Source organism: Perca flavescens, chromosome 18 (assembly GCF_004354835.1).
Source record: "Perca flavescens isolate YP-PL-M2 chromosome 18, PFLA_1.0, whole genome shotgun sequence".
NCBI classification, from domain to species: domain Eukaryota; kingdom Metazoa; phylum Chordata; class Actinopteri; order Perciformes; family Percidae; genus Perca; species Perca flavescens.
Genome location: NC_041348.1, coordinates 22,570,176 through 22,588,317, shown reverse-complemented (window position 1 = coordinate 22,588,317; position 18,142 = coordinate 22,570,176). Strand labels below are relative to the sequence as shown.

At 42.1% G+C, this 18,142-nt stretch overlaps 1 protein-coding gene across 2 annotated transcripts in view; it reads left to right on the top strand.

Moving 5' to 3' along the window:
- Nucleotides 1–2,077: 2,077 nt before the first annotated feature.
- slc24a4b (solute carrier family 24 member 4b) overlaps nt 2,078–18,142 on the top strand; it is a 37,420-nt gene continuing 21,355 nt past the window's right edge. For both annotated transcript variants that reach the window (XM_028605163.1, XM_028605162.1), the window contains exons 1-2: nt 2,078–2,883; nt 8,034–8,138. In XM_028605163.1, coding sequence (XP_028460964.1) covers nt 2,721–2,883; nt 8,034–8,138 — 268 coding nt within the window. In that variant the 5' untranslated portion in view covers nt 2,078–2,720. The remainder of the gene's footprint in view (nt 2,884–8,033; nt 8,139–18,142) is intronic.

The window sequence follows — 18,142 nt, the reverse complement described above, 5'->3', positions numbered from 1 at the left end:
TGTTTCCCCCTGCTTTCAGTCTTTATGCTAAGCTAATGCCGCGTACGCACTACACAAAAATCAAGCCGATTTTGGGCCCGATTCCCACCTCTCGACAATGGTCAGCCACGCTCAGATTTTTTCATGGTTCTAATGTGTTAGTGTGCTGTTCTGGCCAAATGGTTGCTTTCCACACACTATAGGAACATAACTGTTAAAGAAAAGGCAGTCGGACTGATCATTCGGCTCTCGTCTCCCCGAGTCAGTCCAAAAAGTGCCTCGGAACACACGGAAGCGACGCCGACTTGAGCGTACGTTCTGTGTGTGCGTGAGACATAATACGTCTTCATAACAGTAGGCGGCGCTAATCTGTATTGTCGCCCAAAAAATGAAAACTGGAAATGACGGAACATCTCTCTAGACCTAGTAAACACAGAGCACGCTGTCCTCAGTCATTGTTTTCATCAGAGAGTGTTGATAGTCAAGAAGGTTCGTTGATGTCATTACTCACTGAACGGAAGAAAATACGATGGCTAGTAATAAGAAGATACAGGCGTTGTCAGCTCTGGTCTTCTCGTGCACTGATTCGCTAGTCAAGGGCTAGCACTCCACCAATCAGATTGGTCATTGAGTCTAACTGCCCACTGGCTCATGGCTCATCTGACTGACGACTGCACGGAACACACCGAACAGACTCGAGTCACCAACCTCACCAGACTGCCCGATGACCGATAATCGGGTTGGTGTGTCAGCGCCTCGAGGGATCTCTCCCATTTTCAACACCTGTTATGATTTGAAAAATCTTTAAGTGTTGGCCGGGCATTACTCTTGGTAATTCTCTAAGAAAGCTAATAAGCGAATTTCCCAAAATGTAGAACAATTTCTTGTAAGTGGAAACATCATCTGCTTTTAATTGAATGGGCCAAACTATTAAAAGTTCAGTAATGGGAAGAGGCCTAATTATTCCAGGAGCAATTTATAAATACAGCTGGGTAATAACAGAGGAGATCTGCATTAAAGCAAACAGCAGGGCGCCAGGGCTTTTCCACCAACACTGCTGCGAAATTTACTTTTCAAACCACCAACTTTGAATCTCTCTCTTGAATGTGTTAAGGGAGGAAACAGTACAAGACAAATGTATAAAAGAGATAATATCTTGGCAATATCCATTTTCTTAATCGCAGAATTAAATTACGCTATCATAATAACTTACGTCAAAGTATAACATATATTCACACACTGATCTTAGCATGTACATTTTGGTGTCCAGAGAATAGAACTGTCCAATTATTTGCTGTTACACAAAGTGACAGCTCACATATACAGTATATTTGTGGAATATTCATGACACATGCAAAGTAAAGTGAGGCTCTTTCATATTAATGCTGGCAGAATTGATTATTTTCCCCTTATAATGGTAATTGTTGTCCTAGTGATCACTGACTGTAGGACATATTTTACCCACATTTAATGTACTACTGCCACACTGACATAAAGGGCCCCATTACATTAGTCATTGTGCAGGTCCAACAGCTCTGTTTGTGTGAAGCAATTTTCTGAAGGGCAAAACGTAAAAACCATTATAATCTTGGCAAAAAAAAAACTTCAGGCAATGAGGATTTATTTCATGGTTGTAGATTTGGAAGGGAGGGGGCCAGGCGCACATGAGCCTGAAGATCTATAACCTTAATTATTCAGCATGCTATCAAAATGAGGACAGCAGGTGAGTAGGAGGGCAGTTATTAGAGGGGCTGTGCTCGGGACCCAGGAAAATATTGGATTTGGTTTAATAACACAGCAGTGTTGGGATACGCTGTTTTGTGTTGTTTTGAGCAGCATGATAGGGCTTGCCTCGTCGCACAAATCCAACCTCACGGTGAAGCGCAAATAACGTGAAAGATGTCCGGACTCCAGAGGCCAGTGTGATCGATGAACAGCTGTCCGGAGGTTTCACTGTGGACAGTCGAGAGATAGTTTTTTTTTTTTTTTTTTTTTTGGGGTATTTTACTTGCTGTTTGCACATACAGTCCTCTGGAAAATTAAAGGGACCCGCGGTCTCACTGGAGGGCGCACGGTAAGAGGGCAGCTGGAAGCAAAGGCAGCTGATGGTCCTCTCTCATCAGCACGAGGATTTCTGCACTGAGGAGGAATTCATGTGAAGTGGGAGGCGCCCGAGCGAGGCGAGCGGCACGACTGCTGGCCAAATTCGACAATTACCCTTGATGAACACAGATTGGTTTCACTTAACAGGCGCAGGTGCGTGGAGTTTGCGATACGGCGCAGCTGAGCGATTCCACGTTTCTGACTGTACGCTGACGCATTTTATGCCAAACAGAAACTACACGGAGAGAGGTTATTGCAGCAGTTGATTTTTTTCTTTTCTTCACGGGACAGGATAGGCTACATGTTGCAATGGGAGCAGTTCCGATACCCATCCTATTGCAGAATCCGAATTTAGAAGCAGGGCTATCTTGATTTGGAGATCTAGCCTATAGGCTGTATCGGAATTTGACCGCCGTGTCATTGCCAAGTCCAATATCCGGCAGCTGAAAGGCATCTTCTTAACGGCGAAGAGGAGAAGGGGGAAAAACTGTCCGCTTCACTACTCCCCATCTGCGCCCTGGACGGCTTGAAATGAGGACCACATCCCGGCTGTGTTCCGTGTGAAGAGGCAAGTGGGGCGGCTGTTTCTTTGGCTCTTAAGGACGCAAAAATAGTGGCCGCCGGCCGAGCTGCGAAGCATGGAGCGGGACGACACCGACACCGTGAGCGCGTCCAAAAAGACAATAATTGCGAAGATATTTAAAGTTCGGAAGAGGAGAGAGATGTTTTTCGTTCAGGTGTGCTTTATCTGCAGTGCCCTCTTCGTGGCGTGGAGCATGTCGGCGCTGTTGACCAAGACAGGTGAGTGGGGAGGGACTGCTGAGATGCACCGGGGCACAGGGAGCTGAGGACATAGCGGAGAGGCTCCGAAATCTGCAGTGACCAGTTAGGCTAATTGTAATTATAGAGCATCGATCACAAAAACAAACCAATGCGCTTCATAGTCAAGGGCATGGCATCAATGCCATATAATCGTTTGCATTTATAAATGGGAGCAGGTCCAAAATGAGTATGCGGTGCTCCTGATTGTGTTTTTTTTTTTTTTTTTTTTTTTTTTTATCCATTTAGATGAAGTGTGTAGTTTGTATTTAAATGCAGTAAATAACCCATGAGGTGTCCGGTGTTTTTGGCCCAACACGCTCCGTAGAAAAAGTCAAAGCTGCACATGTCAGATTAGAGCAATCGTCTTTTATCTAAATGTTGGACACATGCGTCTGTATGCCGCAGTGTGCGCGCCGTGGCAGCGGCACGTTTTTTAATTCAAGAGGCAGGCTGCTCCATATGCACACAGCGATCAAGTAACCGACCCCAGAACGAGAACAATTTGGTTTGGGTTTGTTTGCGCTTTGACATTTGCTCCCAAATCTGCCTTTTTGATTGTTTGGCGCCAGGCGCATCGTCGGTCACACTACTCTGGAGCTCAGGATGGTGGTTAACGCTGGCATCATCTCGTCTGGCCCGGGGCTTCTCACACCATCACACACTGGATCACCTCAACCACCCTCGAGCATCAGCACGCTTCCAGGTTCCGCATGGCCATCGAGGGATGCGGATTTTACGCAGAGGCCACTGCCGACCATTTAAAGGGGGGTGATAAACACTGGGCTGCATTTGCTTGCTGAATGTTTCAGTATTCATGGCTGATGCTCGAGGTGTGCGCTGAGCAAACGACTCAGATAGCTGATAATGCGTGTTTTTTTTTTTTCCCCCATGCAGGCGCGCGCACACACACTCCAAACAACATGCCCTCCCATGCACACATGTCAAAACTCTTACCGCAGGCCCGTGCAAACACTGACACGCAGAGCATCCCACACATAGCCTCACATACAGTTATGTAATCTAACATCAACCTTGACATTTTGCTGGTGATGAATGATATGTGACACACCATTGGGATCAGAGGTTAACTAGACAGAACACATCGTACAAGACAGTGCTGTTCCTATTAAGGGAACAATAAAACTGTGCAGTGGCAACATGGATTTTGAAAACATTTATTAGTGCACGGGAGCCATTAAATCAGGAATTATTGCATGTGGGCATGGAAGAGAAGAGGGCTTGGTCTCTCTCCCCCCACTCATAGTGCTTCTAAGCCTCAGCCCCAGACCCTGTGGTGGGATCTGTCCATCTGCAACCACTTAGGCCCCCAGGGCTGAAAGCTGCTGTATATTCACCACAAGGATGGCCTGAGATCTCTGACTCATGTATCAGGAGTTTTATTAATTACATTAAAAACAACAAGAGGCTTAAAAGATTATTCTGGAATGATATCATACAGGCCAGTGCAAATCTCTTATCTCCAAAGGCAGGCACTGGGAGCCATTTAAGCCCCCCTCTGTCAGTAATGGCTTGCCTTTTTTTTTTTTTTCATTTAATCAAGTTTGCCTGACCCACACGCGGTGATTGTCATTTGGGGGTATTTGACAGAAGGCGTTTTCACGTGAATGTCAGCCTGTTTGACCAGCGGCGGTGGTCAAGGTGACATGCATGAGAAGTGTTTGACGAGAGGAAACCAGAAATCCCCTCTGAACCCACAAGACCTGAAGCTCACCATAATCAGATCTGCCTAATTGAATAGCTGTGGCCTTCTCATCTTTCATCCATCACAACAGGAACACACATTTGTCATGTCACAGTAAAACCTGCGCCTTGTGTTTGCCACCCATTTGATTGATAGTAGTGTGGGTGAGTGTTGATGTGCTGAATGGTCCAGATGGATGGGATTTGATGTACTACTCCCAGGTTACATCTCCATAAAGAGGGGTGGGGCGCAACATGATGTCGTGCATGCTGATGGGGCTGCGTTTGGGTATGTGTGATGGAGTTGCGCGTGGGGGACTAGAACAGGTGTTTTATGAGAAGCAGGGCTCAGATCTGACAGGTAGCTGCAGCAGACTGACGGTGATGGGTGTGGCAACAGGAATGTGAATACTCATGGAAGGGGAGCCTCTTCACCGCACAAAATGATTGCTGGATGGTTGTCCTTGGTCCATCTCCCTGCTGAGCTGATTGGACAAAGCTGGAGGATGACATTACCACTGGGCTATTGTTGTTTGCACACTCTTGTCTCCCTCTGCTACTCAATATAGTCTGATAGAAGTGTACTCACAGCCTTTTTATCCCATTGACCTCATTTAGTGTCTCTTTAATGTAACTGCAGTTGTCAGAATTAATTTAAGATGACCTTTATTGCTATGCGTATACCAAGCAGTGTAGCACACATAAAATGTGCTTATCTATAAAGTAACTTCACACAGAAAGTAAACTACCAACGCTGAGCAGTTTTCAAATCTTGTCATATAGGGCTGCGACTTATGATGGTTTTCATTATTGATTTATCTAAAGACTAATTTTATATATATATATTTATATATATATATATATATATATATATATATATATATATATATATATATATATATATATATATATATATATATATATATATATATATATATATATATATATATATATATATAAGCATCAGAAAAAGTGGAAAATGTTTATAATGTCTTTATAAGACTCTATAGAGCTTGTGAAGATATCTTCAAATGTTTTGTTTAGTTTCTTTTGGACTAAAAGTCCATACCCAAAGATGGAAGACTAAGAAAACCAGCCAACTTGTCTTTACTCACCACAAAGGCAAGTGATTCTTTGCTCGAGTTTTGTCCACCACAATCCACAGAAAATCTTAAGTTTGAGATTTCCTGCTAACAAACAAGGGTTAATCAGGGGCAATCAAAAACTCCCAAGTTCTTCACAACACCAAAAATACTGTGGTCATTGAACATGAAGAATAAGACGATTAATCACGCGAGTCATGCACACAACAGACTGCAGCCCTTATTTTACCCCCAGCCTGTCCAGAAGTACTGACAGAATCACGCCTTCATTGTTTTTCCTTTTTTCAGATGCTTGGCAGGGAGCGTGCAGTACAATAAATGGCCTATGTTCAAAACGCACGCACGCACGCACGCACGCACGCACAATTTCATAGTTGTGGTCAAGTGATTCTACACATAACAGCCTGACGACATTGCATGTAGATGGACTGTCATGCAAATTTTCCCCAAAAAACTTGAACTGTCCACCGCGTCCAAATCAGTTTGCTGTGTAAATGTGAAATGCCCCATGTGCGCTACACATGGTTATTTTATTGTTATGTATGACAAAAGTGATCATCTCTTGGCACAGTGCCCACATATCTCCATGCCCTCCCCTGGCCTTACACTGGACTGTGTGGTGTTGTATTTTGAGCGTTGCTAGAATAAAATGAAACAAAAGCGGAGACCAGAGACTGTAAGAAACTTGGCTGCTTAGTGAGGAGGAACAGGTTGAAAGCGATGACTGGAGGGTTTTCTCTTTTGGATTGGAGAGCTGTGAGAAGCAGCTGCAGTCACCTTGTGTACAATCTGTTTGTCCAGCGCCTGCCGATCGTCATGCTGTCTAACTATGCTAGATTGAAAGCCATTTAATGAAGACATTTCCGTGTCTGTGCGCCAAAAGTGCCATTAGGTACAGGTAGATGCCTTGAGAAAAAACACTTAACTGGAAGGTTGGGAGAGTAGAATATGAGTATCGGTGACTAAACATTTAATTGACTAACATTGTCAGGTTGTGGTTGGCCAGAAATGACTCTAAGATGGGCTGCTCAAATTCACAAACCAACACTTTCTAAAGGTGTTTGTTCACTGTCCTCAAACAAAAACAAAATTATTATTATTACCGCTTTACATTTGACAAAAATGTGTACTGAGCAGCACAGCACCATTTCTAATTTACTTCAAACCAAAGCTACTAGTCATTTAATTGATTAGTTAATCAACAAATTAATCTGCAATTGTTTTAAGCTATTTTTTGTTTGTCGTTTCTTTCAAGCAAAAATGCCACACATTCTCAAATTGAAACTTCTAAAATGTCAGGAATTTCAGGGTTTCTTTGTTTTCTGTGATATTAAACTGAATGTCTTTGGCTTTTGGACTGTTGGTTGGAAAAAAATAAAGCAATTTGATTATATCACCTTAGGACTTTTTATAATAAATTGTCCTTGGCATTTCAGAAGTATTTTCTGACATTTTATAGACCATACAATACATTTTTTTTAAATCAATTTTTTTTTTAGGTCAGTGTTCTTAAATTCGTTACCCTTAAACTAGTAGTTGCCTCCTTCTCTTCACCATTACTTCTGCTGAATCATTGCCAGAAGAGGAATTAGCCTCCTGTGACCAGTGATCATGGACACTTTCACATGGTCAGGGAGACACTTAAGATCATGTGTTAGAGAATGTGTGGTCTTTCACAACCATTCTGTAACCTACAACAAAAAGCCAGACCGAGGTAGTCTGAACAACACAGACCCATCTGTTCTCAGGGTATTCCCCAGGGATCTGCTCATAATTGCATATACATGCAATACTGTTTAATCATCCTGCACTGCTTTGCCAATTTATTGCATTTGTGTGTTGAAATTTTATGAAAATTGCAAATTTGAAGCTCATTATGATTTTACATAATAGATTTGGGACAGAAGATATTTTATGTCCCCATTATAGAGGCTTAAGAGCAGTTTAATGAAAAATGAAACTTGTGCACTCCACCCTGAAACGTAATGGCACAGCAGCTGCATGTGCATGTGTTATTGCTGCCGTCGAATGAAAATGTCATATCTAAATAAACAAACTTTTTTAAGGGATTAAAGAAAAGAGAACCTTATTTGGATTAATGACAGTGATTGTGATCATGGATGATTTGGGCCTTGAAACATATGTGCAAGAGGGGCATGTTAGTTTTGATTGCTGTTTTATACATACAAAATAGTTTATTTTTTTAAGGTTTCCCTGTGGCAAAAATAAAAACATTAACCACCGACGTGCCGGCAACTTTTGTGCTTGGATACTTTATTGATAATGAATGTATGATAAGGAGAGGTGTTTTGTTTTCTGTTGCAGGCCATGGGATGTTAGTGGAGGGACATCCGGACCCTGAACACTGGGGTAGACGGCTAATGGCTTCGGTACCAGACAATGAAACGGAGCAGAACTGTTCAGCGCCAGGTATGCTATGAGATTAAAGCTGCACTAATTAACTTTTTTTTATAATTTTCTTTTATTAACTAACAATGGATTAAATGACTGTATGTAATGTAAAAGAGGTCGTTCATAGGGATGGACCAACAGAGAATTATCACTCCACTGTGCAGTTTTGCCCAGCACCAAATAACCGAAAAACAAAAGTGAGCGACTATCTGGTAAACGTAGTGGAGCATTTAGAAGCTAAAGAGCCAGATGTTTCTCTCAGGAGCTCACAGACCAAAACAAGAAGAGTGAATATTTGACTTAGATTCGTCAGAAACCGACAGAAACACGACTGCAAATGAATGTTAACGTTGCTCCACGTCTGCTGGATGTGTACATAGGCAACCGTATTCCATAACATTGTCAACAGTTGTCAACACTGTAAACAGCTTGTTCTGCTGCTGAATCAATGAATACTGCTTTAAATTGTAGTTTTCTGCCAATGAGATATAGTCAAGATCTCCTTATTGTTATATCCTTATCTACGATCTCCTTACAAATCTTTATCAAGACACATTAAGCCAGGAAATTCTTTTTTTAAATGCAATAAAAATGTATATTCTTATAAGATTTGATGTTTATCGTTAGTGGATTTTCCACTAATCGATGACTAATGCAGTCTGAGGATCATTAAATACACAGGAAACTATGGGTGATCTCTATTGAAAGGTTGTGTATTGTTCAAAGACAAACCGTACATCAACTGTAGGAAAAGCGCAACGGCCAATAGCTGTGGAGTTTTGAGTTGATGTGCTGCTTTGATTAACCATCTTCTCGGGCCTCTATTCTGACTCTGTTTAGATCACTTGCGCTGCAATAAGCACTGAAAGGGCTAATAAAAGGTTCAGGTATTGATTGTGTTAGAGCATCTTTGGTACACTTAAAGGAAGCAGCATTCTCTATAATTAGTTAGATTGCTGACAGTTCCACTGACACTGCTGCATCAGGCTACGACAACATTAAAGATTTTTTTTTCATGATATTATTGATTGAAATCTTCTGGAAACAATGGCCATGTCATTTTAATTTTACCTCGTGTTTTACAATCACTGGCTCATTTGAGCTTTCTGTGATCCTGCATAATGGCCCAGAGGGAGAAGCATGACGTTAAAGTTGCCAGGGTTGGAGGTTTATGCATTTTCATGATAAATGTATGTACCTTTTTTTTTATATACTACTGTGATATTAATTTGCTGTACATGATTTAGGATTTTTCTACCTACTCTTAAAGTCATAAAGTGAACATGTACAGTATATGGAAAGGAGACATGTTGAAGGAGGATTTAAGCCTGAGAAGCCCTGATGAGATAGCCTGGGTAAACCCTGACGAACTTCCGGCAAATTTGAGATTTGCTCTGCAGGTCAGTCTGGCGAAGAGCCCATTCAAACCCATTTCCAATGTCTTCAAAATTGAGGCACCAATCGCAACCGCTGAGGCGGTCTTAACACCAATCACAACCGTTGAGGCGGGCTTTACGCGACGAGGATAGCGCAGCGACGGCGAGCAGCTTTTTGTTTACATTCAACATGACGGCTACCGAAGCCGTGCTTCCCCATGACCAGGGACCGGCAGGTCAGTCTGACATATGCCGATTTTATACCGGTCAATGCTATAATTAACTGACAACATAAGTTATACGAGTTACAGTTCTCAAGGACGCATGCACACACGGACAGAGACACAGTCTCTTTTTCCTTTCTCTCAACTTCTCCGCCGTGTGTGGTGTCCGCGTGTCCGCGCTATTCTTGCACATGTAGGGAGCCTCGTGAATTAACCTGCAACGTATCAGCTGTTTGGAAATTCTTCAGCGTGTGTGCAGAAGATAACAAGTTAGCAATATGCAACACCTGCAAGTAGAAAGTAGGGCGTGGAGGGACCACACCAAAAACCAAAATCACATTTATTTTGTTGGATGTGAAAAGCGTCACCCGTATCGTTGGTCTGATTGGTTGAAGGACTATCCAATGAGCCCAGAGGCATTTGAGTGGCGTCCGTTGGTGACGCCCCTTTGGAAATGAACTGTCAATGAACCTTTCCCAGACCCACTCTCAGTTACAGCTGAGAAGGGTCTGGTGTTAACCAGGCTACTGATGAGAAGAATTATTTCGCTAAATTGGGTGCAACTCAATATTATTATATTTAATATATATTACTAGTTGTGTTTGGCTAGCACACAGAGGATGACACCAGGGCTCAGACAATTTAGGAAGTAATTAAAGAAATTACCATTTTTATTTTTTTGCAGCATCACAAGTGACCCGGAAAGGACTAACTGGCTAGTACTTCATTACTGGCCACAGTAGACCGAATCCCTCCGGGATTAGTGAATCATTGGTGCTGTAACCTGCTGTTTTTATATAAAAACAAGCAAAACAAACACTGAGTTTGAAAAAGTTCACATTGAAATGGTCACAATACTAAATGACAAGATTATGGGCTTTAAATTTCCCTCCTAATCCTCCAGGATTATTTTTTTTTTTTTTTGTTCACTCAAATGTCTTCTGCACCGGAGGTACCACACTGTTCCTCGCATTCCACACATTTCTCATCGGCTCTAGTCCTCGTTTTTCTGATCCCACCACTGTTCCGCCTCTTCACTGTGAGCCGATCATATGACTTGTTGTTCTTGGCTCTTGATCTCGTGAATAATCCTGTCACACATGCAGATTTCAGGCACCTCAGCTGACCGGTTGCTTTGTTTTGCCCAGTAGTGTGCAGTATGAGGGGCTCTGAGTATAGCTGTACATACTATCCTATAAAAGCAAAGTATTTGATATTGTAAAACAGCACTTTAACAAGTCATTTAGACTTCTAAGCCAAAACTCTTAAAATAATGTGTGTGTGTGTGTGGGGGGGGAATTGACAACTAAGACAATTGTAATTGTTCTCAGGGGAGTTTTTATATCTTTATGAAACTTTATGTAGTTAATTTGTTTTTGGTGAGATAAAATCACACAATGAGCTTAAATGCCATGACTCATAGACATGATTGAAAGAAAAACTGCCATATTTTTCAGTATTGAGGCCTCATTCTCATTGACTCAGTTTTGCACTCACCAACTCTGTATGGAGAGATTCTTGAAACCCCCGGCAATTTAACATCAGGGTAAGCAACGCAAGCTATCTGAAGCTTTCAAAAAAAGAAGAAAAGTCTTGCATAAATCATTTGTAATGTTTGTCTCCGAGTCTGACTGACTACAATTAACTTATTGTTCATGTTGCACTTGTCGGTGGGAATTATTGCTAATGAAACAAAATCCCATCCGGGAGTATGACTCAGAATGGATGTTCGTGATCTGTGGGAAAAAAAGTCAAATCTTTCTGATGACAAACTTGTTTACCATCTGAACGTTGGTTGTGAACTGAATAGACGTCTTTGTTCACAACTCTGACAATAAGTGGAAGTAATAACAGATCTGTGTGTTTGTCCTGATTCCCTGTGCAGTTGTTTGTCTGGAACTGGTGTGCACCCCTCTGGGGAAAAGCAACACTTAACCGTGGATGGAACCCGGCTCGAATGGATGGGAATTATTATTGGAGGCTTTTCGTTTTATGCTGGGTGTGTGCAACATCTGAAGCTCAGTTTAATTAAGCTGCTGTTTGTGGGCTGCATAGATTACACTCAGCCTGCTTTGGGCTCTCTGCCTTTGCTTTATCATTATTTGTGTGATCAGCGAGGGAGCCCTTTTCTCTGGGTTCACAAGATGCTAATGCTGTTTTGCGTGTCCTGAGACTTGTGCTGCTAAGGCAGTCATTCATCATAAGTGCCTCTTTTATTGGCCTTTCATTGATAACTCCTGGAAAACACAAGGTGCTGTCCATGGTGTTTTTTGTGCTCCTGCTCAATCTACAAAAAGGCTAAATCACGCTGCGAGAGGCTGATACAACTTTTGTATACTCTTTATTTAACCATCACATGAAGACCATAAGTCATACCACCCCTTGAGATACATTTCCACTGTAGCAGTCCCATGACGAATAGAACAAATGGCCCCTTTTTATTTTTTATTTATTTATTTTTTTAACCAAATTGCAATAACTTGTCTAGAACCTGGCTGGCTTGAAATGGTGTTTTTTATTTCGGAATTTACATGTTTTATGAGCTCTTCCAGCCTGTGTGAGTGGTCTGATCAACGATGCGGGTTTGCTGTTTGACTTGAGGTTTACTTGGGGACAAAATATTCAATTTTATTCCCCCATGTGGGATCGACTGATGCCAACTGTGGAGCAAAGAAAATTGGGAGAGGGGGCAGAGCACAGTTCTGTAGGAGGAATAAATTGCTTTTTATAAAGATGCTGCTAATGGCATATATTGAAAACTCCCACTTGAGTGGCGTAATTGGCCTAACGGAAGTAGACAACAACAGAAAGTAGTAGGCCCGAAGTGAACAACAAAGGTTTTAGTATGGCTTGGTTTGTACTATGAATTAATCCGACGGGATTTGATTGTAGTGGTTTTAGATATGGCACTAATCTGCTCTCAGGCAGGGGGTGCACATGTTGCACGTCAGCCTTGAAAAGTGGCATGGGTGAGGAGGAACTGTTGGCCAAAGCAGAAGCATCATCACCCTGCAAAAACTATTCAGAGTTTTATTTGGAGGGGGAAATCTCGCGGCAACACGAGGGGTAAATCTGCTAGTGTGTGGCGGCCAGTCCTTGTTGGAATGCAGGTTCGTCAACTCCAGGGAAACACCAGGCTTTTTAAAAGGGAATTACACAAGCGGGGATTATGCTGCTGTGCATAATGGAAACTGACCTCGCTTTGCTGCTCGCTCGCATGCCAACTGTGGAACAATGCAGCGGAGAGGGGGAGCGCAGGCACGAGCACCTGCACAGGGCAGTTTCCGTGCTGCACAGTTCAAACATGCCAGACCTCCTCATGTATTCACTCATTCACATTCTGTCCTGCTTCAGATTTGCTACCTGTTTGTTACTCAAATGTTCCTTTGGCGAGTACTTTTTGAAAAAAATTCAAAGCACATTTTAGCAGGTTTAAAGGCGTATAGTTGTAGCAGCAAGGTAGCGCTCTTTGTTGTAACGGATCTCCATACCTCACCCTGAAGGAGCCGTTTACCTATTTCTCCTCTACACAGCTGAATATGTCTCACAGCAGTGTCCCATTAAAGGTTATTGAACCAGCAGTCTTCTGGTTCACCAGCTTGGCCTCTTTCAACAGCCTGACTGCTTACACTCATAAACAGGCTGAGGGGAATTCACGGAAAAAGTAGAAGTGTAATCGGTATGCGAGTGTGTTCATGCAGGTGAAATTGCATGTTTAAGTGCTTATATAAGCATGTGAGAGCAGTTATGTGATGTTTGAGCATGTGAAACTATCGACCTAACGAGGATAATCGTGTGTTTTGGGTTAACCAAAGCCCCTGCTCTTTTCAGAACTTATTGTTTCTGTGGGACAGAGCTATTTTCCAGTAAGGCAACTTGTGATGTCATGTTTACAAGACTGGCCGTCAGTCGCAGTCAAGTCATGCTGCTCACTCATGATGATGCTGGAACAAGCTAATAATCTAATGGATTAATACTGACCCAGAGGAATCATTCACCTTTTTGACTACTGTACTGGAGTGTCAACTGTATTATTTTAATGACCTGGCTGGTTTGTGGGTCAGTTGTCTCGCATTGCCAGAACTATCTCCACACACGTACATTTTGGGATAGGAGAAAAAAAACGCTCTTGGTTGTTTGCATTTCTTTAAAGTGCCCATATTATGAAAAAAATCACTTTCTGGCATTTGGGGTGTTATTTTGTCTCTCTAGTGCTTCCACACGCATACAAACTTGAAAACAAAACAAACATCCATGCTGTTTTGAGTGAGATCCAGGTTTCTGAATGATTCCTGCCTTCAGTCTCCAGGTGAGCTGTTCAAAATCGGCAGGGCTTTCTACACAGACAGTAAAAGAAATGGACCAACAGATCCCGTTGCTCTGGACAGAGACCAGTGAAGGATATTGGAAGCACTTTTCCGGTGAGGGCTGAGTGTTACTGCGCAGCCTCCAACTGAGCTTGTAGATGTGACATGAGCAATCTGTCTGAAAGTTGTAAGACTTGTAAGTTGCCTGCTACGGAGCCATAACGTGAGGTACAAGGTAATGGAGCCTTTTATACATGGTCATGTTTCTTTAGAAATAAAAAATGGACAAATGGTCTTTAAACGCTTCAGATGTAAAGTTATTCGCTCAAAGTTATTACTTTGTCAAAGTGATGTCAAAATGAATGGCAGTCAATGGGATGCTAACGACGGGTGAGTGCTTGTTAGCATCAAAATGGTGCCATAGGAGGTACGCTGGGTGGAAGTTGGCTTACCCCCTTGTTTATACGTCAGTAGCCGAGACAAGGTGGCTAACAGTAGCATGCTAGCTCGTTCTCAATGACAAATCACTGCTACAACACACACTAGTTCATCAAATCTACAAAAGAACTACTTGCATGTCCCTGTTCTGCAGGTATTCCACGCAAAGTTGGAAGTGCGCTGCGACTGTGGCTCTGGAAGGAACTTGTTTTGGTGAAACATTTGCACCGGGCCAAAGAAAACGCCACATAAATATTAAATGAAGTTAACTGTTCACACAACACAGTACTGTGACCTGTTAAATTAGCTACATTCATGGTTAAACGTAATTTGCTCTTACCAGTATATCGCCGTGTGTACTTCATCCACAGCAATCCCACCAATCGGTCCCAAAACGTCTGTTAGATAGTAAATGCCGTATACACATTATTTGTAAATCTTTACAATCATTCCCTGAAAGAACCAAGCAGGCCTGCCTTGTTGCACAATCCAAATTTTCTTCAAAACTTGCGATTTTCAGTGTGTAGCTTGCTACCTCGAAGTTTGTTGTTGTTTCCAGAAGTGAACAGTTTGAGAATGGTAACACACACACACACAGAGCGGAAGGTAATGGAAAATGGAAATGGACCGTTGATCCAAACTAGTGGGTCGTTGACAGAAGGTAGCACCAGGCACTGCCAAAACATCTGGCTCACATTGTTTGTTTTTTTTTCTCCATCAGAATGATCTATTAAGATTTAGAAGACACAAGAATTGTACAAACATTGTTTGCATGGCTCCATTTCAAGCCTTTTTTATTTTTTTTATTTATTGTTTTTGCCCAGGCCACCACAGTTAGGGTGTTGGGTGAAGACTGCCGCTCTGTGCACGCTGTCCCGCCAGTCCTTCTATCTCTGGGACAACAGACGGCACCCGATATGGAGCTCAATTATGTAAGATCTGGAATATTACCAGATTATGGAATAATAATTGCTCAAATGTAAAGACTGACATGCTCTGGCTTTAATACGTCAATAAATTAAGGTTATGTAAGTGGATTTTTGTACATTACAAGAGACTTGTCTGAGCTGTGAAAGACAATATATGTACTTAAAATAACTGAATTTAGAATTAATTTTGATTTTACTCTGTAGCAGAGCCACAAAAAAATCAGAAGTAGGCCTATATTCTTTTTTTTTAATAGTACATGGAATAAAAGCAGGATTCTGATGAAATTGGATCTTAGGGACTGTGCAACACACACACCAGTCTTCTCTGACCCCTAATCATTTTCATATTGTCCCTGATCTTCCACTTAATGAAGTGATGGCAGCGCTGCATCCCCTAAAATCCTCCCAACACTTCTTGTGAGAACTCTGTGTGGACTTGATATTACTTCTGGGGTTGATAAGATGAGAAGGAAGGGGGTTGGGGGAGATGGATGAACAAGTGTTGCCAGTAATTTCTTGCATATGCGGCACAGTCAGGTGTCCAAACAGAGAATCCAGGGTTTATTTTTAGATTTTGTAGCTCCGCATCTGAAGAGAGAGGACTTGTTTTTTTGCCTCCTGCCTGCAGTACCGATCCCGACATCCCTCGTTCACGCTCTTGCTCGCTCCCTTGTTGCCTTCAACAAAGACGGCAGTCCCACGGAACCAAAAGAACAGCAGCATAGATATATGTGAAAAGAAGCCCTTTATTCCGACAGCAGCTTTCTTGGCACAATTTTAAACAGATTTATCTGAAGGATTAGAATTTCTTGTGTAATTAATAACAAATTGGTGCATGACATTTGGTTCAAGATGCCAAATATTGACACATTTGTACATGTATGTACCACTGTACTTTATGATAAATTGAGGCTGCAACTTATCTGTTTAAAAAAAAAAGGCAAATTATACATGTGCATATCAAGTTTTAAAAGCAAAGCAATGTCTGACCAAGACGCAAGAATTCCTGATAAAATGGTTAAAAGCAAGCAAACTCTTTAAGAGCTGAAACAATCGATTGATCGATTTTGTCAGGCAAAACAAGCAATTAAGGATGGCACATTTGGGCTTTAGGAAATGGTTAAAGACCAAACAATCAAGTAATCAAGAATAAAATTGACCGTCTAACGGTAAATAATCACGAGTTGTCTCATTAAACTATTTGCATTCATGATGCTGAAACCTGCAAATATATGGTCATTTTTGCTTGATAATTGATTTCAAATTTGTTCCGTCAATATAATAATTTCTGCAACGAATGCATCATAACAAATGTGTCTTCTCCAATTTTATTTCCTGAATTTCTGTAAAAATGACACCCAATTCCGCTGAGCTACATATCATTTATGGTATCTATTTATAGGCCTCATTTGAGATGCATCACTTAAGCAATCTGTCTGTTGTCCCTCTCCTGTGTGTACGTCCTGTCCTGTCCTTGTGTGGGAAAGGGCTGTGGAAGCATGTTCACGTCCGGTTTGACCTCTACAGTGAGGAGGACCAGACGACCCCTGTAGACGTGGAATGTTGACAGGCGTTGGGAGGTGACCCCTGCCTGCCTGTCATCTCTCTGCTGTCCCGGTGCTGGCGCCCTTTTAAAACACCCCTTGCGATCGCCTGTTTTTAACTCCCTCTCAGCCAGACCTGGCTGTATACAGTGGCAAGGGGCTGAACGTGTAACCAAAGCACATTGGATGGCGATGGCATTTAATTATTGATTCATGGCAGACCTGTAGCTTTGGTGGAAGCAGGAGGTGAAAAGGCTCGGGACAACGGGGAATTCCAACCTGATTTGTTTTCCATGGTTTTTTGTGTTTTTATTTTTTTCAGATGCTTGACAGGCAACATCTAGCAACTAGAATAAAGTATGGTTATGGGGCAGTTTGTCCATGATGTATCAGTAGGAGTTTAGCCGGCCGACTGTATTGGCATCAGTTTGTTTTCAGTCACCTCTCTGAGGACACGGCTGACAAATCCTGTAATTGATTGCGCCTTTGCTTGAGGCCGTCGGCTTTCCGACACGTTTCATTCAGCACATAAACCTGTCAGAAATGAAATGAGCTAAAGCTGCCTGCCACAGTCAGCGTTGCTGTAAGATACCAATGTCAGCCAGGTGTTCTCCAGTTTCTCATTAAATTTTAAGGTCATAAAGCATTACTCATACTTTTACATTATTTTTGTCCTCTAAACAGATGCATTTACTGTGTCATGAAGGCGGCCTTAGTGCTGCAGAGAGACACCAAAACTCTTAGAAATCAAGGCCGGATTAGCTTGTGTCCCACAGAAACCAAGCAAAAGGCCACAACACAAAGCAATGGCAATGCTACCTCTGGTAAAGATAATGTGTTGGATGACATATGGATATATAAATTGTACCACATTTCCATATGTGATGTAACGGAGTGAAATCCAGGAGGCATGCAGTTGATTAAGTGGGCTTGGACTACTGTACATACTGTGGAGTGTTTTGATTTGCCTGTGCAGTGTTCCAAACGCTGCGCTGATTCACTCATGTGTGCACACCATCGAATATCATAAAAACAGGCAAAGGTGAGGTTAGGACAGATGCCGTGAGAAGTCTCAGGTGAGCACTGTTCCACTTCACTAGTCCATATGTGACGAGTGCCCCAAAACTCGCCTTTATTTTCAGTTGGAAACAGCATTATTCTGCTAGCTCGATCTACTGCATTTTCTTTTCACGTCATTTTGTTT